General features: G+C 45.7%; 1 protein-coding gene across 4 annotated transcripts in view; it reads left to right on the plus strand.

The window, feature by feature from the left end:
* The first annotated feature begins 374 nt into the window (after window positions 1-374).
* GRID1 (glutamate ionotropic receptor delta type subunit 1) overlaps window positions 375-24820 on the plus strand; it is a 709085-nt gene continuing 684639 nt past the window's right edge. For 2 of the 4 annotated variants that reach the window (XM_053388290.1, XM_053388291.1), the window contains exons 1-2: window positions 375-927; window positions 4423-4578. In XM_053388290.1, the coding sequence (XP_053244265.1) occupies window positions 849-927; window positions 4423-4578 (235 nt within the window). In that variant the 5' untranslated portion in view covers window positions 375-848. The remainder of the gene's footprint in view (window positions 928-4422; window positions 4579-24820) is intronic. The other 2 variants (XM_053388292.1, XM_053388294.1) reach the window with 1 other exon arrangement.

Genomic DNA, 24820 nt, shown 5'->3' on the forward strand with positions numbered 1-24820 from the left:
CCTTAAGAAAGAGAGAGAGAGAGAGAGAGAGAGAGAGAGAGAGAGAGAGAAGCATTTGCAAATCCTTGATCCAAACTCAACTCTCCTTTCTCGGTTGCTTCCTCCTGCCGCTGCGTGCGTGGTTGCTGCTCCTGCTGCACACACACACGCGCGCGCACACTTCGCCGCCCCCCCCCCCCCATAGGAGCTGCTTCTCCATCTCTTCTCTGTTGCCTTTTCGCCCAGACTATATTCAGTAGTGAGGCTCTGCAATCACGTGGGTCCTCGGTTTGATGCGCGGGGGGGGGGGAGGATCGAGTTAGAGGAGGGGGGTGCCTCCGCAGTTTGCTGTTTGCTGGGGCCCGGAGACGCGCGCGCGCGCACACACACACGCACACGGAGACACACTCTCTCTCTCACACACACACACGCACGCGCACACACACTCACCCACGGAGTGCTCAAGAGCTATTGCTGAAGTCTAAGGCTGGCTGCTTGCTCTACTGCTGCTGTCGCTTGTCGCCTGCTACCAAGCTGGGATCTATCTCTCGACATACATTTTTAAAAACCTCAACCTCGTTCCTCCTTCTTTCTTTTTGCTGTGGCTCCATCGTTGCTGGTGGCTTTTTGGGGGTTGTGCTTTTTTTTCCCCTTTCGGTTTTTTTTCCGCCTTGCGCTTTCCGACTTTCAAACCTCAAGCTTGGAAATTACTTAGGTTTTGGGGAGGTTGGGATTTTTTTTATTCCCCCCCCCAAAAAAATCTGGGCATCTTTCCTCTCTCTTTCCTTGCTCTCCACCTCCTTCCCTCTCCCCATCTCGGTGGCTTTTCGCCCCCAATCCGGGCTGATGTGCTGTACGAGGGGTCTGAAATGGAAGTACTGATGCTTTGGTTTTTCCCTTGGATATTTCAATGCGTTACGGTGCGAGCGGACTCCATCATCCACATTGGTAAGGGGAAGAAGCTGGTGTGTGTGCGTGTGTGTGTGTGTGTGTCTGTCCCTGTCCGCGCGTCGTGTGTATATATGTGTGTAGATATATATGCAGGCTGCAGGGTAAGAGTAGCACATAAGCAATTACCATAAGAGTGAAAGGAGGATCGGGTCTCATTAAGGCGCAATAATAATTCTGATCCAGGAGGGAAGATGGAGAAAGCGAGTTGAACTCTAGCGACGGAAAGAGAGAGGATGGCGAGAGCTCTCGCTCGCTCGCTCTCCCTTCCTCTTCTCTTCCACGCCACCGCAAATAAAAGCCCTCTGAATGCACCTCACTGCAAAGTTAGGGGCGAAATAAGACTGTCCATGGTGAAAGCTGAATTCTCTCTCTAAATCTCCGGAGGCGGTACTGAGGAAGGTTTGCGCTTGCAGTTGCTTTCCTAAGCAAACCCTTTCTGTGGCTTTGGACCTGTTTGCGCCTATATTACTCTCCACTTCCGAGGAGGAGGAGGAAGAGGAAGATGAGGAGGTGGTCACACACACCACCAACCCCCACCTGAAAAGCTCCCCATAGGGAAAACTTTGGAGAGGGAATTTCCTTCTGCCCGGGCAGGTGTGGTTCTCCCAAGCCCGGACTGTGGGAGGCACAGAACTGCCACTTTCAAGTTAGCTGGTGTGTTTTTGCCGGGGGGTGGGGGAGAGATTGCAGGTGCCAAAAGAACGTAGTGTGGGTGCTCTGTCTGTCTGTCATTGGACTGGATGAGATTTCATTGGTGGGTTACTGAGCACCGTGGTTGGGGGTGGGGTGCGGTGGGGGTCTCAAAGGTTGGATCGGGAGAAGAGGAAGCCGGAAAGGGAGACGGGAGATCCGGGGTTCCCTAAAAGGAACTTTGAAGGAGAACGGTGGCTCGTGCCAAAAAGGAGGGGGGGAACGACGGGACTTGCCACTGGCAGACTTTCTTCCTTGAAATTAAATAAAAGCAACGGCCAGACTCTGCAGGGATCAGCAGGAAGAAGGAAATGAGTGTGTGTATGAGAGAGAGAGAGAGAGAGAGAGAGAGAGAGAGAGAGAGAGAAGGGAGCTGGGGAGCTTTTGATTCCCAGGGGTCCTGGTGAAGGAAGGCACGGGAAAGCTCCCTAGTGAGAGGCAATGCGATGGAAAAGGCTGGAGAAAAACCCAAGCAATAGGCTCTAGCAGATGATGACATCTTTTAAAAAACTTCGTAGAGATCTTTTTTTTAAAAAAAAATCAAATCAGAGGAAAGGTCTCCTCCCCGAAGGCGGGGAGAGGAGAGAGAAAGGAGAAGAGAGGGTGGGGGAGGAGAAGGAAAGGCATGTGGTCAGGCTGGAGGGAGAAAGAGGGCTGGGAAATGCTTTCGGGTCCTCTCGGTGGTGGCTGAGGGTAAACTCGTCCTTCTCTACTACCCCGCGTGCTCCTCTCCCGATGCCTTGAGCAGGAGGCTGGCGAGAGCAGGCCAAACAGCATTGCGGATCCCTTAAAAAAGATCGATTGGGGAGGGGAGGAGGGAGTCTGCTGTGCTACAGCTAGGTTTGGAAAGACTTTAGAGTTCTTCCCCCATCACCCCAACCCCGAAGAGAGAGCGGCTAAACTTTGACTTCAGCTGCGTGAAGGAACCGGCTCAGGATGGGCGACTCTTGACGTCGGATTTCAGAGGGGCGCACAAAGCTAGGCACCTGCAGATAAAGTATCCCCCCAAATCTCCCTGCACCTGTGGATGAAGGATTCTGTTCTAGTCAGATCTCAGCCCTGCCCCCTTAGTCTCTCAACCACCTGCCTCCCGCTCAAGTAGCGGGCGGGATGAGGAGGCTGCGAGCAAGGATGCTGGCTTCTCCAGGTTGAAAAGCGAAGCTGAACTTCGCTTTGGAATTTTGCGCACGGTGTGAGCATCTGGTTGGCATTTAAAGGCGCAGGAGAGACGTGAATAATAAGTTAGAGAGGCGGACCGTGGAGGTGGGTGGCGTGTGAGGATGAGCAGAATAATATGCTTAGGCTATTTTTTTTTCAAAAAAACAAAATACATAACAGAGAGAAAAAAAACCCACCACTATATATTTACCTCTCTCCTCTCTCTTCACGCTCAAAGCAGGGGTATATTATGTAAGGCTTATCGCCAGATGTTTTCCTGCTAGCTGCATAACCAAGGCTCTGAAATTAAAAGCTTTCAGGTTACTGAACACAAAGCTCAGATCTCCGTTAATATGGGGCGATGCGCAGGAGGGAAGTGACGGGCAGCCCTAAGAACAGAAGGGGGGGCACCCATTCCGGAGGCTGACGCGTAGGTGTTGTATTGTCCTACCTTTTTGCGGATAAAACTTTTAGGAAGCCTTTCCTCCGCCTCCCCCACCCCGCGTGTCTACATCTATATAAATCAACACAGGCTAAAATCCCAAGAGCCGAGTGGAACCCCAAGCTCACGCTGCTTATAAATTGGACTGTACAGTCTGCAGGCTCCCAAGCTCGCCCACTGGCTGAAGCTGAGCAGGTCTGCGTCTGGTCCGCGCCCGCTTGGGCAGCCCCCTGGGCACCGCAGCCACGCAGCCTTGGCTCTCGAAAAAGCAGAACATAATATATTTGCAAGCAAACGAACAAGAAATGTGGCTGCCCTCTGCCACAGGGCTTCATAACCGGGAAAAATCTAATTGACCCCCACAACCCCTGAGCAAGGGAAGAGGAGAATGTTCCCATCGCAGGCGCTCCTCTCTGCCTTGGGAATAAGGACTCTTTAGCTGCCCGTGGTGTCACAAAGGCACAAGGGAGCGGGTAGCTCTCCTGCGAAGCCGTGGCCTCGCCCGCAGAAACGCTTCCAGGAAGGCCTCGGGCATGTCCTCTGCCCCACACATCCCTCCTTCAAGGCAAGTCCAGGACAGCAGCTAGGATGGTCCGGCCTTGTCATTTTTATTGAGTGGAGCTCAGCTGAGCAAACTTCCAGAGCTCAGTTCCGTGAGTTCCTCTTTAGCTCTCCTGTTGTAACAGCAGGGCTACGAGCGAGCGGCTTCCTCCCCTTTCACTGCATGCTAGTTCAGGGTGAACACAAAAACCTGCTTTTTATCGTTGCAGGCCAGTGGTCCACCTAAGCCAGTGTTGTCCACACGGACGGGGAGCAACTCTCCTGATCTTCAGGCAGCCGACTCCCGCACCTTCTGCGCGCAAAACTGATGCTCCTGACCCTTCCCCAGCCCGCATCTGTAGCTGTGTGAATCTGGGACAGGCTTGCGCACTTGTTGCAGGAGAAAAAAAGGCCAGTTCGGGGTGTGTGGCTCCGTCAAGAAGCAGTCAGTGGGCACGACCCCTTTTGAGTAGGCTTAAATCCCCCCGCGGTTTAGGAGGTTGGGAAGTATATGTGCATGGAAAGTTGAGGGACGAGCGTGGATAAAGTAGCCTTCGGAGTAGAAAGCCTTTCTGGGTTCACCTTCACGCCACTGGCACGGCCTTTCCTTCCCATATGCTGGTAATGGGGATGATGGTTTATTTGTCCTCCACCCCCAACAGGTGCCATATTTGAAGGCAACTCGGCCAAGGACGACGAGATCTTCAAGCAGGCGGTGGCGGACTTGAGCCTCAACGATGACATCTTGCAGAGCGAGAAAATCACGTACACGATCAAACTCATAGAAGCCAACAACCCCTTCCACGCCGTCCAGGAAGGTAAGGGCGACCGCGAAGGAGAGAAGAGGGGCTCGCGACGCGTTGGCCTCCAATGCGCCCCTGGAACTTCGAGAGGGCGCGAGAGATCCACTCAGGCTGGGTTGCTCTCTCCCTAGAGGCGCTATAGACGGCGGGGGCAGCAGGAGGAGATCTGGGCAGTTGTCGATCTCTTGCCCCGCCCTGCCTTTAGCTGTTGCTATGCCCGGAGAGCTTTTGCCTTTCTCGCCGATCTTTAATTTTGCGCGCGGGATTCATGGAGGGCGCTTTGCCTAGCCAAGCCTGCGGTTCCCACGCGCCGGCCCCCCCCTTCTCTCTCTGTCTCTGGGAGGGGCTTCGACCCCCACCCGGGGGTAGGAGGGGGGAAGGGAGCAGGCAGCTGCCTGGCAGGGCCTGTGGCACAAAGCGGACGTTGTTTGCCGGCCGAGGTTGTGTGTGCGTGCGTGTGGTTTTTTTGCTGCGCGGCCTGGCTGAAAACTTTCCTTTCGGCCAAAGGTTGGCGCTGTTTGCCAAGGAAAAAAGCAAGCGGGGAGCGAATGAAAGCTGCAGGAGGTGTTTTGGGCGCCTTGGAGAGGCGAGCATCCTCTGGCCTTGCTTGAAGCGCTGGCTGGAGAAGTTGGTCGCTGGTTTGGAAGCCCTGAAACGAAGTGAAAGGATAAATCAGTGCAGCGCTGTCGGGCGCAGACGCGCCAGCTGCCTAAAGAAATCCGAGGCTCTCTGTGTGCGGCTGTGTGGTTGTGAGTGTGTGTATACACACAGGCATATTGGAAAGGCCTGCAAGCCAGATCCATGGAAACCTATAATCCTGGTGGGTTTCTAGTGCGCTGTGGTTTACAGCCTTAAAGAGGAATGGAAGTGGATGAAGCGAGGGCGGTTTCTTAAAGTGGAGAAAAGGATCGAGGAACATGAAATATTCCCGTGTGGATGAAAGAGGAACACCTTTAGATATTGATATATTGCCTGTGGAAAGAGCTTTTGCAGGGCAACAGGTGGATTAATTTGTGCCTGTAACTGGAGACTTCCAAGGTCCTGCAAAAGGAAGTTGCTGCCTTTAAGGCAGATGTGGCACAGCTGTGGCTTTCCAGATGTGGCTGGACTCCAACTCCCATCAGTCCTGGCCAGCATAGCCAATGGCCAGGGATGAGAGGAGTTGTGGTCTAGCAGTCTCTAGGCAGGACTGCAACTTCTCCACCTTTAAGAATAACAATGATAAAAAACCATTATAACCCTATTCACTCCATTATACAAAGTGAGACTTGCCTGTGTGAGTAAACATGCATATGATCTGCCATGCACAAATCGTTTTCCTGGTTGCAAAGGATTGGTTCTGTGTCTTTTGAAGAAGGAAGGGCAGGATTGGTAGCTTAGAGGGAGAGAAATGCTGGAATCGAAGGTGTAGGGAATGGGAGCAGCATGAAGTGTTTTGCAGGGTGATGGGTTTGATGCTGTGTGGATGAAATGGCCCGTGGCTTCTGCAAGCAAAGTCCCTAATCAGTTTGTTAACCATCAAGGTGTTTGTGAGATTCTTTGCTGTTTCTTGCTACCCTCACCCTTTTAAATACTGTATTCCAGATGATGTGAGAAAGTGTTATGGTGTGGTATTTTTTTCCGTGTTTTGCAGTATCTCTACTCTTCTGTTTAGCCTTGGCCTATGGAGAGTCTATCCCTGCAGCAGGGAACGGAGGATAGGTGCCGTGAACAAAACATGTTGATCCGATGTTCTGAACTGCTGCCAGAGCTATTTAAAAAAGAAAGAACAGGGACAGGGAGGTGGGAGGAGGGCAACTAAACAGCAGCTTTGTGATATGAACATTTCCTTCCACCCTGGTCTTGTTTTGTGGCACCTGTCAATCTACCATCCTGTTGGCAAGGGGACAGGAGACCCAAAGGGAAATATTAATTGGATAAGCACAAAGAAGAGCTGTTTCAGGACTCTTGTGTCCTACCCATCCCGGATGTGCTTTTTACGGCAATAAATAGGATACATTGTACGTGATCAGGAGTCGCATGTAGGAATTATCACCTAGTGTGGTGTTTTCTGAAGGGTTTTATTTTGAAAGGAGACTGACTTGCATGGGAGGAATGAATGAATGGTCGTTTTAGAAAGAGAGGGGATGTAAATGCAGGGAGAAAAGCACACTGCATCTAGATTTTTCTTGAGCCTGACCTGTGAGATCAGGCTTAGCTTCTTGAAATGTGCAACCGTCGCAGCATCTTTCTGTTGTAGCTACAAATAAAGCAGCATGGAAAACATGTCATAACCCGAATCTCTCCAGGCCTTGGTTCTGATCAACTGGCCAGCCTAGATGATGGAGGCAGGCAAATTGCCAACCGATATTATGTACAAATGCATTTTATTTTTGTGTTCTTGCCATGCAGCCAGTAATTCCATACAGACTTAAAGATGGTTCAGATAGGCCAGCTTAAATGACAGCCTGCAAACTATCCTCAAGTTCATAAGGTTAAGACAGTAGCTGGGCAGGTAAAAGAGTTCAATTCACAGAAGAAAACATTCTAGATCCTGCCTCAGATTAGGAATGTTATGTGGGGGGAGTTTGGTAAAGAAGCTGAGACTGGTTACCGGATGCGTTACTTCAGCAGCTGTGTAGCTCCGTAGCAGTTCTCCAGAAAAGGAAAGCTATTTATATGTCTTAGCAATATTACTATGCTTCCCCCACCCCTGAACGATGAATCATTAAGCCTTTCTTACCATGCATTGGAAATAGTTATTCCACCCCCCCCTGTCAAAACTCATGCATGCTTGTATGGGTTCTTGTTGGCTCAGCACATTTTAATGAATTTTTTTCTGGATCGTTCCCATCAAAACTCACCTCGGTTACTTGCACTTATTATAGCATATTATATTTTAATTGCTCCTTTTACTAGTGCTTTGTGCTCTCTTGGGTGTTTCTGACGATTTTCTACTTGGGGCAGGCTTTCGCTTTCCATGAGATGCCAAGTTACTGGGGAAGACAACGTTTTATTTTAGTGTTGACATCAGTTTTTGCCCATAGCAAGATGGCAAGGCTCAAGGAAGGTTCGAGAGCCAGTTACTGTACTGGGCTTGTGCAGCACAATCCTGTGCAAGTTTACTTGGAAGCAAGTCATGCTGTGTTCAATGGGACTTATTCCCAAGTAAGTGTTTCTTGCAGAGATCGGGAACCTGTGACCCTCTCAGGTGTTGTTGGACTCAAACCCCCATCAACACCTGCCAACATGGCCAACGGTCAGGGATGATGGGGACTGTAGTTCCAACCTTGCATGACTGTGTTCACAACATGGAGGGCTTCAGATTCTGCATCCCTGCTTTAGATCATTGCTGCCTTAATGTATGACAGTGCAGCAGCGGCAGCAAGCGATGCAATATCTGAGTTGTGTGTGTGTGTGTGCTTCCTATTGCATTATCTTGCACTTGAAACTAGCAGAGAATAGGGGAGTTGATTATTGTCAAAAGTTTTAGCGTACAATCAGATCTTCATAAAGCTACAAAGGATCAGTGGCCTATTTTGCAGCTGATTCATATTCATGGAAGTAACAGCAGTTGGATAGCTGAAATAGCATTTTGAACAGTGTCTCCTTGCACAACCTTACAGCATCTCCTTCCCTGGTTTGATTGCATTTGGGATTTAAAATACGACACCCAAGCAGAGAACGGAAGCATTTGGAGCACAGGAGACTTGTATTTTCTTCCTTTGCGTGGCGTGCATCCAGACACAGATATATGTATATAAAATTTGTGGTGTTTCAGTGCTATATCGGATGAAGAAGCTATGACAAAGCTAATGTCTGAGGCATACTCTGGAGAGTCCAGGGAAGAGTCTAGTCATATTTTAATCTGTTTTGGTACAGCTCATTAGGCATTGCAAAATTTTCTGCAAGACCCTGATAGGTGTTGTTTTAAACTGTCCACTCATGGGCAGTAGGCCTCTAAAATTAGAATCTCTCCCTAAGCAGAAGCTGATAAGCTGGAGGGCAGATGGGATGCTGGATAAATGTTACAATTCTACTTAAGAACTACCTCTTTTGGAGGAGTTAATATGTGCTTCTCTCTCCTGGGGAGTGATCAGCTGTTCACTCAAGGGGTGTCAGAACTTTGACACGATGGGTGAGTGAAGATGATAGTGGTAGCTCTATCCTGATTTCCAGGCTTCTTGTTGGTGTTAGACAGACGCTTCTCTTTCTCCCCCCATCGTTTTAATTTTCTTTTCTTTTCTGTTATACAGTGTGCTGACAGAATGATGCATGGATGAGCCAGGAGCCATACCATTGCTCTGTAGTATCGTTTTGGATTGCATTCTGCTGTCACTCTTACCGTTTGTTATCTTAGTGCTGTTGGTTTTTTTCCAAGATGCTCTGCTTGTTTTCCATGCAACTTTGCTAAGAGCTGTCAAAATGAAAGAAAAGATGAAGCAAATCAACTGACCTGCTCTGCGAGGATGGTGCTATGGCAGCTGCACTAAGGCCCTAAGGTGTAAAATGTTTTGTTTTGATGCTCCGTGCTTTCGTGAGCAGCGCTATATAGCAAACATTAGCGTAGCTGCAGAAGCATTTATGGTCTGTTCCTATGGTGATTTGTGCCAACAAACACCTTCGAGTAGGTATTCAACATAGCCTAATCTGCGTGTTGCCTGAATAGTATGAATGCTGTCTAGCCATGGTTGATGCTCCTTTACAGTATATATAGTCATGGGCGTAGCCTATGGTTACCAGATGTCGCCGTTTCCCAGGGACAGTCCCCGGATTTACAAATCTGTCCCCGTACAAAATCCGTCCCCGGATTTCATTTAATGCCCCTGGATTTATATTTTAAGTGTTGTAGATTTATCAGTAGGGAATGAATGTTGTGTGATTGGTTCAACGGCACAAGACACATCATAGGGACTTCCGGTGAGGCAAAATGGTGGGTGCCACAGCAGCGGGCCGCTCCTGAAGCCAGCCAGAGCCAACTGTGCTTCCAGTCTGGCTCCGGGCTGCTGAGATTGCCGCTGCCGCTGCTGAGAGGGAACCAGGGATGCCCGGCACATCAACAGGGGGAACCGCTGACACCCCCCGACCCAAATTGAGCCAGGAGTAAGAGCGCCCAGCTGACTGTCCAGTGGTGCTCTGGGGCCAGCAAAAACCCTGGAGCCAATGCAGGGAGAAGGAGGAGAGGAGAAGGAGAAGGAAGAGAGAGAAAGAGGAAGGAGAGAAAAGAGGGGAGCCCTGAGCTTGCTGCACCGCTGCTGCCACTGAGGAGGAGAGGTAGGAGAGCACCAGGAGGGCAAGGACATGTGGCCGAACCCAGGCTCGACCCAAGCCTACTCCACGGTGGCTAACGCTCCAAGAGAGCAGGCTAGGGCCCAGTGGAAGGCCATGCGAAGAGACCGCAGAAGAGAAGTTATTCTTTTTAAATTAAATAAATATTTTTAAAATAACTTTTTTTTCTCTTTTCAAAAAGAAAGTGTCCCCAGATTCTTTGATAAAAGTCTGGTAACCTTAGTGTAGCCAGGATTTTTGTTGGGGGGTGGAGCAGGACTTGGTTGGGGAGGCAGGACTTTTTGGGGGGGAGGGGGCACAGAAACGATGTGATTTGTCAGCTAGTTAAGTAATTCTATTATTTTACATGATCTAGGGAGGGCAGCTTCCCCCTTGCCCCCTCCCAGCTACACTCATGTATATAATAGTCATGTCAGTGCTGCCAGTCACCATTGGCTAGGCAGGGCCTATGGCTGTGGAAACCTCCTGTGTGATCCGTCCCTCACCTTTGCAGAGCATTATGGGATGCAACCACAGAGCAGTCACATGGCTCTCTGGGAAGCCTGTGAATTCGTCCTATGATGCCACACCAGTGCTGGAGAGACGTCGCTCAAGAGCTGTAGACAGCGATATTAACGATTGAGGTGCCCAGGGTACCAGTGTTCCTTCTTTTAGAGAAGGTCAAGTAAGAAGTGAGGCAAGCTGTACCTTGGCTGTGGCTATGGTTGTCCACCAGTCAACAGGTATTTGTGCTTTTGCACAGCTGAGGATCTTGCAAGTAGTGGACTGTCTCCACATTTATTCACAAGTGTATGTCTCCTTGCCTCTTTTCACTCAGCTTTAAAATAAAAACCAGCTGTCAAGATTCTAACACAGAGAGAGGATTTCCTGCAGTACCTTTGTGCCCAGGTGGAATACTATCTGCTTCTAAATAAGTTCTCGCACCCCTGTAGCTAAGCAAACCCTGAGTTGCTTATGTTAACTAGAATGCATGAGATCACCCATAAAGCATGTACGTCTATATTTTTTGGAGGTCCTGTCAGGTGTTATGCTGTCCATGAATATGAATCAAGTTGCGTGAGAGAAATGACTAGATAGTACATTGTCAAACAATATTTATAGGATAAGAAAATATGGTATGAAAGCATGGAACACATGCAAAAATGCAATAGTGGTAGCTGTAATAAGCAAAAAACAAAATAAGACAGCTTTCTAAGGATCCTTGAGGATCATACTTAAATGATCTCCCTCAGCTTGTCCCAAAGGAGGAGGAAAAGGCAGCCATAATAATGTAAGGGACTGAGGTGTCATAAGCCTTCCCAGATCTTCTTCTCTAAACTGGTTCTAATATTTACACCCTTTAAACTCTCATAGGTCAGCAATAATCCCCAATAAAAAAATAATAATTGGGGGGGGATCATCACTCTTATGCACCATATATTTAAAGCACTATTACACCACTTTGGGCTTCCCCCAAAGAATCCTGGGAACTATAGTTTCCCGCCAAGGGGCTGAGAGTTGTAAGGAGATCCCAGTTACCCTCACAGAGCTCTACAATTCCCAGAGTTCCCCAGGAAGAAGGATTGGTTGTTAAACCAATCTGGGAACTGTAGTGTTGTGAGGGGCATCCTAAGTATATATAAAGCCTAAGGGTCTCTCATCTGTTTCCCTTTCTATTGCGCTCATAGAGTGTGGACAGCGAAAAACCACCAAAGGAATAGAAATAGACACAGGGGTGTTTGAGCCATTGAGAGAGAATGGAGAATATGAGACCATTATTTACGTTTATCATTCCCTTCCTCCACCTCTGTTTTGAGCCCTTCTAGAGTTACTGATCACTGTTGTATTCTAAAAGAGAGGAATTTCACACTATTTGTTTTTGGGTGTGTACAGATGGTAGAAGGATGAACTAAAGTGAATTTGACACTAGCTGGTCCAGAAAGGAAGGAGAACATAACCAATTCTATAGGAATGAAGTGGCACTTTCTGGCTGTGTTCTGAAGTAAAAGTTTACTGGAAGAAACTCAAGGAAGTGATAATGAAATTGGGGGCTTAGCATAAGATCCTCCTCATTCTGTTGGCATAGCATGCAAATTTTGGAAAATCATAATGAGACAGAACTAATTTGTTTACGGGAACAGCAAATGTTAAAAGAATTAGAGGATAAAGAAATTTCTATTAAAGAGGTTATTTGACTACACCGTCATGTACAAAGCTAATTTATATATGAGTTAAAGGGAAGATATGGAAAGGAAACATGTGAGAGTAGCTGGTTATTTGTTATTTGGGGCATCAGTACTTTATACGACTTTAGATTATTGTGAACATAGTTTTGATTTTTAAAGACGACAAAAAAATGCCACAAGGATTATAGTGTGCAAGGAGATAACCAATCTTGGCAAGTACTCAAAACAACACAAATTAAAGTGACAACTATGAGCTGTTTCATACATGCACTTTCATCATTTGATGGCTTAGGATCTAATGATGTGCATCTGTGAATGATCCATCATAGATCAAAACACTAGAGAGAGAGACTCTTCATAGCATGTCACATTGACTCAATTACAACACTTTTTCGGTGGAGTTGGTTCATCTATCTGTGAGCTATTCAGTAATTAACTGATATGCAGGCATGTGTGAATTACACTGATATGTGGCATCAAGGCTATGCAAACATTTCAGCAAACGATCAGCTTCACACTTCTAGGCACTGCATGTGATCACTCCCTTGAGAATGCTCCCAGCCTAACTTGGAATCTTGATTTGCAAGTCTATAGCAGCAGTTTTCAAACTTTCCACCTTCAAGGAATGCTTTTCCTGCTTGCCTGCCATGGGACTCCTGTATATATTGCAGAGGATTCTTGGATGAGCACTAGGTCTTGGAAAAGTGGTCTTCCGAACCTTAGCATGACACTTGTGCAATTACATTGTGTTTAATGGGACTTTGTTGTGGTTGTTTAGTCATTTAGTCGTATCTGACTCTTTGTGACCCCATGGACCAGAGCACGCCAGGCACTCCTGTCTTCCACTGCCTCCCACAGTTTGGTCAAACTCATGCTGGTAGCTTCGAGAACACTGTCCAACCATCTCATCCTCTGTCATCCCCTTCTCCTTGTGCCCTCAGTCTTTCCCAACATCGGGGTCTTTTCCAGGGAGTCTTCTCGTCTCATGAGGTGGCCAAAGCATTGGAGCCTCAGCTTCAGGATCTGTCCTTCCAGTGAGCACTCAGGGTTGATTTCCTTCAGAATGGATAGGTTTGATCTTCTTGCAGTCCATGGGACTCTCAAGAGTCTCCTCCAGCACCACAATTACATTGTGTTTAATGGAACTTACACCCCAGTAAATATGGATTGGGAGGCTGCTATGGGGGCTTCATTTGTTCCCTTATATTCTGGCATCTTCAGCTGTTTTCTTGACAACCGATTTCATGCTGATTCATTGGGAGGTAGCGTACATATGTGAACTTGCAGAAACCAAACCCAACTCTCTAGAAAGAACATACGGTTGCATGCATCACTGAGTTTTAATCTGTTCTTTCAATGCTTGCTAAGCATGTGCCAGACACAGTGGAAAGTAGGGGGATCTTTTCCATATTCCTAGAGTCCTGACAGTGTTCCTGCACAATTTGCTAACCAGTCTGCTGCCATTAAATGTTGGTGCTCAGTGGGATGAAAACGCATAATGCTTACCTCCTGGTGCCTTCTGAGACCAAACCCAGACTTGTTTAAGACTACCACCGGGAAGACATCTGCGACACTATCGTCTCGTTCTGCATGTGCTTTTATGCTTATGAGCTGCTTGATTTGACGCTCCTTCTTGGGTCTACATTGAGACGAGCTAGAAATAATGCAGAATAGCTCAGAAGGAAATCCTATTGAATTCAGTGGGACTTTCCATTAAGTGTGTGTTGGTTTGCAGCCAAAGTCTGTTCTTAATAATAATAATAATAATAAATTATAATTTATACCCCGCCCACCTGGCTGGGTTTCCTCAGCCACTCTGGGCAGCTCCCAACAGAATAAAAAAGCGATAAAATATCAAACATTGAAAACTTCCCTAAACAAGGCTGCCTTCTGATGTCTTTTAAAAGTCAGGTAGTTGTTTATTTCCTTGACATCTGAAGCTTACCCTCTGAGTCTTCACCTAGTTTTGTGAATACTAATAATAAGTACATTTTTTAAAGTAGTGTTTCTCTGCTGGTGGGTTCTATTCTGCAAATTGCTGTGCAAGAGCTGGTGAAAAACTTTGCACACCTTGAACAGAAAACAAACAAGCATCTCTAGATGTGTGCAAGAGATTGTGTGACAACTTACAGACCCTCCAAGCGTCTGTATTTTCCAGGGAAATCCCTGATTTAGAGAAGCCGTCCCAGTTTCTGATTTGATCCCGGAATGTCCCACTTTTCCTTAGGGTGTCCCTATTTTCATTGGATAAATGTTGCAGGAATTGGAATTATGTTGCAGAAATGGAATTATCCAACTCCTGAGCTTTCAGAAGGCAATTCTGTATAGGGAAGTGTTTTTTATGTTTAATGTTTTGTTATGTTTTTATATATGTTGGAAGCTGCCCAGAGTGGCTGGGTGTGATGCATAAATAGCAAAATTATCATTATGGAATGGGACATCCCTATTGTCATCGGAGAAATGTTGGAGGGGATGAAGTTATACAAAGCAGCTCTCCCATTTTCCCTCCTCCTTTTGTAGCTGTAAAGAACTTGTACTAAGTTAGGGCTTTCTACTTGCGAAAGAGTAGCTTCACTTGCGGAAGGGTCCATTTGGAGACAACCCAGCAGTTCCCACCGTCTTTGTTGAAGTAATGCTTGACTTAACAGTTTCTTGAAGTGTGCACATATGCAAATGTGTACACAAGAACAGCAGAAGGTTGGACACAACAGTGTTCCTTTGCTCCCAGTGAGCCTGTGGCAACACTGATGCCCAACAGGGGAGTGTTCACTGTTGCAAAGTTCTGGCCATGTGCTTCCCTGAAAATGGTCTGTATCACCCTGCTATATGTCAAACTAAGGTAATTTGACATGATTAAGTGTGTGTGCTTTCCCCCTCTTTTGCAGTGTCCATATGCTCATTTTAAGTTCTGGCATTGCAATTGTGTGCTTGAGCACTCTAATTATTTTTTTCCTGCAAAGGTCAGCATGTTAGCACTCTCAATTGCCTTTCCCCCTGCTAAAGTAGAGATGAAACCTGCAATAAGCATAGATGAAGCAGGCGGCTGCTTTGCACACTGAGAAATCAGGGACATTCTTGCCTTCTTTGCTTTGCCGTAATATTTTCTCTGAGGTTGAAATTCCTTGTTTCAGGAAAACAGTGGGGGTGCACTGAGTCTTGGGACCTCCACAGCAGTGAGTGTAACCTGTAGTCAGCTGAGGATCATCCATAAAGTATTGCATTCTCATATAGCCATGGCATGTTGCCCCACTGCAGCCAACGGCCAACCCCTTCCTTGTCACAACTTTGCTGTGGGGCCGGCTAGTTTTGATGCTGTTTTTCTTCGATAGGAAATGAAATATACTTGGAGTCAAGTGTGAAAGCTCAGTACATAACAAGAAACTTATCCAGTGGAACAGGAGACCATCTAACTAGCATGCAACATCTTGAAAATCTAGCCGAGTGCACACTGCAACGCGTAAGAATTTAGAAGGGATGGTAATTTCCAATGATATGCTAATATCCCAAGCATTTTTTCCTCTGCTTCCTCATTTCCATAGCTTTAAGGCACTAAGTATATAAAAAAGGGAAACACATGTTGAAACGGTTTTCTTTTATGTGATGCCTAATGACTTAACATTTAATGAGAATGTTGGAGACTTGATGATTACTGCACTTGATAGGGCGGTCTTGGGTTTGTGGGTTTTCAATTGCTGGTGAGCTGTCCTTCCCACAGCAGCCCTCTGCTTCCCTAGAAAGTCTCCATTTCCATCTTGGTGCGCTGATGTGGCGGCGTTCGCCCTCCCTGACCCCCACTGCTGCTACTACAGCCTCTTGAGCCTTCCTCTCCCTGTACATTAATATTATATTAAATATATGCAGTAAGAAATGGGAACAGTAATGATCTCCCTTTAAGGGGGGGTTGGAAACTGAGTGGCATTAATCTAAAAAAAGAAGGGGGAGAAAAACCTGCTGTTTTGGCTGCATTAAGTCTCCCAGCAGGATTTCTCCTGCTTGACCTTACGCAGAGCCATTCCCTTAGCAACTTTTCAAAGCAGAAAGAAAGACAATGTTGAAAAAGAGACTAAAACACTCCCCCCATTTTTCAGCTGAATATAAAGTTGGAGGGATGACCTTAATTTTTTTTTTTAAATGGAAAACAAAGCCTGGCCAACAGGCTGCTGAATTTGTTTTTGGGTCACAGTTTTTTTGTTTTTGTCCATGGGTTTAGAATTGCTTTAGTTTTAGACTCCTTGGGGCTTCTAGTCTGCGGCACCATCGCTGGGTTTTGTTTTGTTTGATACAGGAAGTGAAGCAAACAGGATTTTCTGTGGCATGAAATGTTTCTGGAGTTACTGAGCATTAACTTTGTCAGCAGGTGCCTTTTGTTTTCTGAAAGCGCAAAGTCCCGAGTTCTTACTACTGTACGGCCAAGAAAGAAAGAAGAAGAAAGGGATTGCAGTCGGATTATTTTAAAATCTCCTGTATTGATTTTGAAACACTTTATTTATGGTGATGCGATTTTACTGGTACTGTAGCCCTCTTCAGGCATGGCAGACATGAATGAGCAGAAAAGAACTGCCCCCTTTCCCCTGTTCCCATCACCCCCCTGTGCTTATGCCAACTTCCCAACATTTGGGTATACGGTCTGCAATGGGGAGCCTTTTCTGCTTGGGGCTCCCTGCATGATTAGGGATGCTGATCTTAAGAACAAAAGAAGAGCCTTGTGGGATCACATGGCCCATGTTGTCTGCCAACTTCCTGTTCTCAAGGAGATGCCCGTGGAAGGCCCACAAGTAGGACATGAGTACAAATGGTGCTGTCCCCACTTGCGTTCCACAGCAGCAGCGGAGAACATAGCTATTGTGGCTAGCAGGCACTGATAGCCTTATCCTTCACTCATTTGTCAGATTCTCCATTGTCTAATTCAGAGCTTTCCAAAGGGTGTGTTGCAACATGTTAGTGTGTCAGCTGCAGTGTGTAAGTGTGTTACGTGAACTCTCCCCGTGCTCCTCCTGGGGCTGGAAAGGGGCTAGTTTATTCTCTGGATTGCTAGTAAAACCGAATGGCTGTGTCGCGAAATGATGCGTGTCTAAGAAGTGTGTCTCCAACAAGAAAAGTTTGGAAAGCTCTGCTCTAATTGGTCCATGAATTTGCTTACTCCCCAGTCTTCCAGGAACCTCCATGGGTTGAAGAGGGAAGAGTTGCCAGATATGGGGCAACTGGAAGAAGCCAATGATTGGGAGGGGAGCATCATTTTCTCCTTTCCTCCTTAGGTTTGTCCCTGCAACACATTAGGAGGGCTTCTCTCTATCTGTTTTGTTTTATTGATCATTACATTTATATGCTGGGATGCGAGTGGCACTGTGGGTTAAACCACAGAGTCTAGGACTTGCTGATCAGAAGGTTGGCGGTTCGAATCCCTACAACGGGGTGAGCTCCCATTGCTCAGTCCCTGCTCCTGCCAACCTAGCAGTTCGAAAGCACACCAAAGTGCAAGTAGATAAATAGGTACCGCTCCGGAGGGAAGGTAAACAGCGTTTCTGTGTGCTGCTCTGGTTCGCCAGAAGCGGCTTAGTCATGCTGGCCACATGACCCAGAAGCTGTACGCCGGCCCCTCGGCTAATAAAGCGAGATGAGCACCGCAACCCCAGAGTCAGCCACGACTGGACCTGATGGTCAGGGGTCCCTTTACCTTTACCTTTTACATTTATGTGCCACTTTCCCTCTGTGGAACTCCAAGTGGCATGCGTTCTCCTGCTCGTTATATCCTCACACAACAATCCTGTGTGACATAAGCTGGGCTGAGAGACTGTGGTTGGCCCAACGTCACTTCATGTCAGGGATTTGAACCCTGGTCTCCCCGCCTCTAGTCCAGCACTCTAACCACTGCACCACACTGTCTATACAGCACAGGTTTTTTAATATATATATAACATTGCCCTTTATTTGAAGAGCTGATGGTGGTGCAAATGCGGTTATCCCATTTCATTCCACAAAGAAGGTGAGGCAGAGTGAAAGGGCAGTTTTGCACATACTTATCAGCCAGCTGATTAAGTGCTGCTAGTATCTGTGTGCTTGAGCTATCCTAGATCTGGCACTATAGGTGAAAAAAGTGCTTTGGCGCAGGGTCAGTGCCCTCATCCACCTGCCAGCCTGCTGCTACATGGAAATCTAAAGATGCACGTAAGCCAGAGTTTGATGAATTTTTGACTAACTCAGTTGGAAAAAAAGTTACGTTGGTGGCTTAAACTGCAATTTGCCATTTCTCCGCAAAGTTGGTTCCAGGAAAAAAATGACTGGCTTGTAACAGAATGGGGAGGGTAAATTTGGAGAGGTGGTTGTCACTTATTGCACTGCCCCTAAGCAGAAACATCTCCTCTTGTTCCACTTCTTGGCTGGATCATGAACATTCTTTCAGATATGTGTGTCTAGGATCCAGCAATGAAGCAATACCCATGGATATATTTTTGCTTAAGAAGTGTGATAATACACAGTACTTCAAGTGCATTACATCCAAGTAAAATATGATTAAAACTCCAGTCTCGTTTTTAAAATTGCAATTTAATTCTATTTTTTTTTAAATTACTGGGTAGTTAGTTCCCAAGTGTTGCTAAAAATGTACATTGTACTGTGTAAATAACTCCCTGCAATCCTACTGGCTTCAAAAACAGCTGTGTCTTATTGCACAGAAGATTAAAATAACATCTCGGCTTTTATGCTGTGCTGGTAACACAGAATAGGAGTTCCTAATTTTATTTTATTTTTATCTCGAGCCTGAGCTGTGCCACTTCCCTAGTCCAATTCAGCAACATGTGTGAAGGCCGCAGAGCAAGAGCCACAGCAGGAGTGGGGAATCCTTTTCAGCCTGGGGCCACATTCCCTTTTGGGGGCCAGTGGTGGGCGGGGCTAGAGGCAAAAGTGGGCGGGGCAATGAATATAATGTTTACCATTGTACACCAAGCTAGTTTCCATGCACACTCAAACAATCCCCATCTACCTGATTCTTTATCCAGAGAAACAAAACCCAACGGTGAACTCCATGGGTTGGACTAGCCTGCTAAGGCAGTTGCCAGAACTGAGGATCTGAGCCTCCCACTTCCTCTTAAGGCTCCTCACCAGCCGGCTGCCTACCCAACAGTCACAAACTCCTTCGAGGAGGGCTCTCTGTGTCTTTTGTTCTGCTCCCCTCTTTGTTCTTGGGGACAGAGGAGTACGGTAAAAGGAAACAGTGGAACTGGCAGGTGGCTGGGGATGTGTTGCAACATCAGCCTCCTCCTCAGCAGCCGCAGTCGCACTTAAGCCTGTTGCTTGCTCAATCTCCAACCCATCTGCACCCCTGTCTTCCTCTGACCTGTCTCCTGCATCCCACAATCATTCTCCTGGCTTGGAGCCTGCCCCCTCTGATGCTTTCTGGGGGGGGGTGTTCCCCAGTTGTAGCCTTACACCATTCCTCCTTGTCTAGTCAGTCCCTGACAATCATGATGAGTTGTTCTCCTGCTACTTAGAGATGGGTGCTGGGAGAGAGGGAAGCTAGAGGTACATGCAGCCTCCTGCTTTCAGATCCTGGAATTTTCTCACTCTCTGCCAGCCCCAAATCATTTCCAAACAATCCAAAAGGCATCTCTAGTCTCAGCAATAGGCATCTGGTCCTCTCCAAGATCTGGTCCAAGGATCTTGCTGTGACAAATCTGTTGTAAAAAAACAAAAGTATTTTGCCAATACATCTGGCAACTAGGAATGGTTATTCAACAAACAGAGATAGGGAATAGACAAAAAATAAAAATGTAGTGCTCTTTTCATGGCAATCTCAAATCCATATGGGGCAAGTTCCTTCCCTCCTCTTGACTGCTGCATCGTCATCACATGAAATGGCCATCAACCATAGCAAAATTGTATCAAATTTAGTTAAAAATTGGAATATACAATAATTAAAAGAATAGAATGATCCCATTGAAAACCAACCTAGGCAGCATAAAATACTTCTAAGATGGCATTTAGAACACAGATGAGAATAAATAGTTTCAAGTCTTGAGAGAATAAAAGTAAAGGGACCCCTGACCATTAGGTCGAGTCGTGACCGACTCTGGGGTTGTGGCGCTCATCTCACTTTATTGGCCGAGGGAGCTGGCGTACAGCTTCTGGGTCATGTGGCCAGCATGACTAAGCCGCTTCTGGCGAACCAGAGCAGCGCACGGAAACGCCGTTTACCTTCCTGTCGGAGCGGTACCTATTTATCTACTTGCACTTTGACGTGCTTTTGAACTGCTAGGTTGGCAGGAGCAGGGACCGAGCAACAGGAGCTCACCCAGTCAGAGGGATTCGAACCGCCGACCTTCTGATCAGCAAGTCCTAGGCTCTATGGTTTAACCCACAGCACCACCTGCATCCCCAAGCTGGGCTGTGCATCCCGTCATGGGGAATCGAACCGCCGACCTTCTGATCGGCAAGCCCTAGGCTCTGTGGTTTAGGTACAAAGAATGCTGTCTAATACAGAGTCAGACCATTGGTCCATTTAGCTCTGTATTGCCTACTACAAATTGCAGAACACTTTAGTGTGAGAGCTCAGAAGGGTTTTCTCCCCTCCTTGACTTGCGAGCAGAGGGAACTAAGTTTACAGTGTATTTCTGCTTATATCACAGAGTGTGACCCACACTGGGGGCTGTGGGTGAAGACAAAGGAGGGGATGGAAAGAACATAAATAATCTAGGGTTGCCATTGTTAGAATTTGTCCAGAATTTCCCGGACATATCTAGAACACTGCAGTTGGAAGCAGCACCCAGGTGGAAATCGCAAAAATGTCCAGGAAAATCCGGACGTATGGCAACCAAAGTCGGCAGTGTCATTTTTGGCAGTTTTCCTTTAAAACGGCTCAAAAACCTGTGAATTTGCCAAAAAAAGTTCCACAGCTTTGGGCAAATTCCAGATTTTCACTGTTTGAAATATGGCAACCCTACATAGATCTGTTATATCAAGGAAAACCACACTGAAAAAAAAAGTGTCTGCTATACAAAATTGCATACAAATGTATGTACTGGGAGAAATTCGCACTAAAAAAAACTGATGTTTTCCAGGAGGACTTAAAAAATATATTAGCAAACTGATGTGGAAAACCAAAGTTAAGTTCGGAAAAATGAGAAACCAAAATAAACATAAATGGACAGATTACCTACCTGCTGAATATATGAAATTGGGGAGGGGCAGACACTTCCTGTATTCTAGAAACAGCAACAGTCAGTCAACATTTTAGAAGGTTTTTCTCCCCAGTGGTTCCCCGCCCCCCCAGGTCATCTTCTAGCTCCCTCAACTAAGCCACACATGGGAGTTATTCCCTTGTTTGTGGGATGTAGTGATGCGTTTGACCAGCAAAGATTTGCCATTGCTACTCCAGCATTGCTTCAGGAGTTTCCTGCTCCAGATTGCTTCTCCCTCCAGATTGCTTCTCCCAATTGTATCTTAATTACCTGTTCCCTGCTTTTCCAACACAGAATAGCATGTGTGTGTGTGTGCTGCTCCCCCAGTCAAGTGCTCAATGTAGATGAATTTATGAACATGACTTACTGGATTATTATAATTTCTGTAGCATTTTAATCATAATTACAATAACATCTGTTGGCAGTGGCACACAGATGTCTGACAGCACACAGTTTGTAAACGGTTACTCTCTCTCTCTTTCTTCTGAGAAAATGGATCTCTTTTCTCATTTCCCATCTGTCCAAGAGCAACTGGAACTGAATAGATATGGATGGGAGGTACAATATGATCATAAAGCCGTGGCTGCCTTCGCTTCCATTATTTTGACACCAGTTCTTTTTTTTTTTTTAATTGCTGGTCCATCTCTTCCTTAACCAACCCTAACACGGTTTGTTCTAATACAAAACCTCCTCTCTCTCTCTCTTGTTTTCTATCACTTAATAAATTATTTGTCTTGGCTTGGGATACTTTGTGTATGTGTGTTTGTATATATATATGTCATTGGCCCTGTTGAGACATTCATAGGAAACTAGGGTGGAATCTATACACACACACAGACACAAAACGCTGTGAAAATGCTTTTTTAAAAAAAAGTTTTGAAAAATACATTGAATTTTGCATAGCTCACTGTCGGCATCTAGTGTCACATTTGTATGTTTCACCTTACAACACATTTAAAACGTTTTTGTTTGCAGCTGTGTAGCTGGGTCCTTGGTATCATCTGCACTGACTGGCGGCAGCTCTACAGTGTTTCAGGTAGGGGACTCAGGTAGGGATATCAGGGACTGAACCTGCTCTGTCACTGAGCTATCGCCCTTCCCCATGTAGCGGATGCAAAATATTAACCAGAATACATATTGTGTAATGTAGACTATGTTCCCACTTCCACTCTCCTCCTTTTCATATGAAGATCTGAATAGAGCCTACACGCAGTTAACCTGGTTCCGATTCTTCCCTCACTTCATACACACAATGTGAAAAGGAGTTGGGACCTTTGAGGACACAGTGCATTTTAGATCTTCCCATATAGCCTGCCTTCAGTGGATGAAGTTCCATTGTGGAAATTAAAGGAAGGCTGCATCACAAAATGGTTTTCTTTGGCAAAAATATTAAATTTTCTTTGGCAAAAAATTTAAAGAAAATATCCAACTGGATGGGATTAAGTCTTGACAGTTTAATGTGATCCTATCGATGTCTACTCGGAAGTTAAGTCTTACTGAATTTAGTTTAATTACACTTACCTTTCACCAGTTTCCAAAGTGGTGTAGAACAATAGTAGAACATTATAAACCACAGTTAATTAAAATCAATTCCATACATTACAGTACAAACATTACAGTATTAAAACTATGCAATGCAGACAACCTGGCCCTAAGGCAGGATTAATTGATTCCTCCAAAGGCTCAGGAGAAAATACAGGTTTTTAGACATGGCAAAAAGTTAGGGTGCAGTTGCTGAGAAGGCTCTGTTTCTCATGCCAAGATGGCAAGCAATACTCAGTGGTGGGACTGCAAGTGGCCCTCCCAGTTGAGTTCAGTGGGACTTGTTCCTAGGTAAATGTTTATAGGGTTGCAGCCTAAATAGCCCATAACTGATCTGTTCCCTAGCGAGAAGCTCCCAGCTAAGTCTCTTGATATTTGGATGAAACCAGTATAGGAGAAATAGCAGAACATAACCACTATAGGATGATTATTTTGAGCTAAGTGGGGCAAATTTAATGACTTCTTGGTTTGTGCCGATATCTACCATTGAAATGAATCATAGAATCATAGAATCATAGAGTTGGAAGAGACCACAAGGGCCATCGAGTCCAACCCCCTGCCAAGCAGGAAACACCATCAGAGCACTCCTGACATATGGTTGTCAAGTCTCTGCTTAAAGACCTCCAAAGAAGGAGACTCCACCACACTCCTTGGCAGCAAATTCCACTGTCGAACAGCTCTTACTGTCAGGAAGTTCTTCCTAATGTTGAGGTGGAATCTTCTTTCTTGTAGTTTGGATCCATTGCTCCGTGTCCGCTTCTCTGGAGCAGCAGAAAACAACCTTTCTCCCTCCTCTATGTGACATCCTTTTATATATTTGAACATGGCTATCATATCATATGAATGCCCTCCCCCAAAATTTGTTCCTGTTCTCAGCTATTCCTGTACAAAAAGTACCTTAATGGAGCAATAACAAAATAAGAACATTAATTTTAATTTGAAGAATTTTCAGATTTTCTTTGGTCTGAAAAACTAGGAAGTGCTTCAGTTAGCATATTATATAAACTATATCAAGTCTCAAGGAGGACCGGATTTTCTAACATTACTGAGTGTTATTGTGTGAAATTGGCAGTAATATCAGGTTGATATAATAGGGATATTTTGCTAAGGCTGAACAAGGAGAACTGAAGACTCTTTGAGGATGTATTATGTGGCATGATGAGTGGAATACTTTGTCCAGAATTAATATCACCACTAAATTCAAAATCTTTTAGAATTCTCCTAATGTATTAGTTGGTATTGCATGGCGACATTATGGGGGACTGAAAGTACATTGGAAATAACTATAGATAATCATATCCTCTTCTGTGAAGAAGTTGTTAATCAAACTGATGAACATAAGCCATCTTCTCCCATGCTTTTTGAAATGTAAGGCACGTAGTATATAATCTTAAGTATTTTTGGATAAGACAAAAAAATAATTCTAGAGTCATTAATAGTTAAACCTAGAGCTAAAGGGTTGATTAGACATATTGATTGTTCTTATATTTGAACAAAACACATTATCTTTAGAGTGAGAATGAGATATACCTTGTATAATGCGGATGGGGAACCTGTATCACTCCAAACTGTGGTTGCTGGAATCTAGCCAGCGTGATCAATGGCCACAGATTATGGGCACTGTAGTTGGTTAAATGTTGCTGGGAATTTAACTCTGTGAGAGGTGACCTACAGTGCCCATAATTCTTTGAAGGAAAAGATGTACACCCCTAGTCTTTCACTCTCATCATATAATACTCCCTCACACACTATTAATGGGGGCACTGAATCAATACAATCAACACTCGTATTTCTGAAATGCCTTCTCTACAGTTTTGTGATTCTTCTGTTCTCCTCTTTCATTCTTTCCATCTTATCTTCATACTTGTGGATCTAATCATGGGCACACCTATGTGAGCATAAGCCCTGTGCTTATTAGGACTGACTTCGAAGTAGAAGGTCATAGGATTTTATATACTTTTGTTCATACACCTACAGCAGCTGCCCAGTGCAACTAACTTCCGGGAAAGCTGAACGGAGGCCCTGATCAGAGAGTTCATCTATTTTTTGATGGGGCAGTCAAGCTCATTAAGTAAGAGTTTGGGATGCAGCATTCAGCCTGAAATTAAA

The sequence above is a fragment of the Podarcis raffonei genome, chromosome 5, assembly GCF_027172205.1.
Source record: "Podarcis raffonei isolate rPodRaf1 chromosome 5, rPodRaf1.pri, whole genome shotgun sequence".
Taxonomy (NCBI): Eukaryota; Metazoa; Chordata; class Lepidosauria; order Squamata; family Lacertidae; genus Podarcis; species Podarcis raffonei.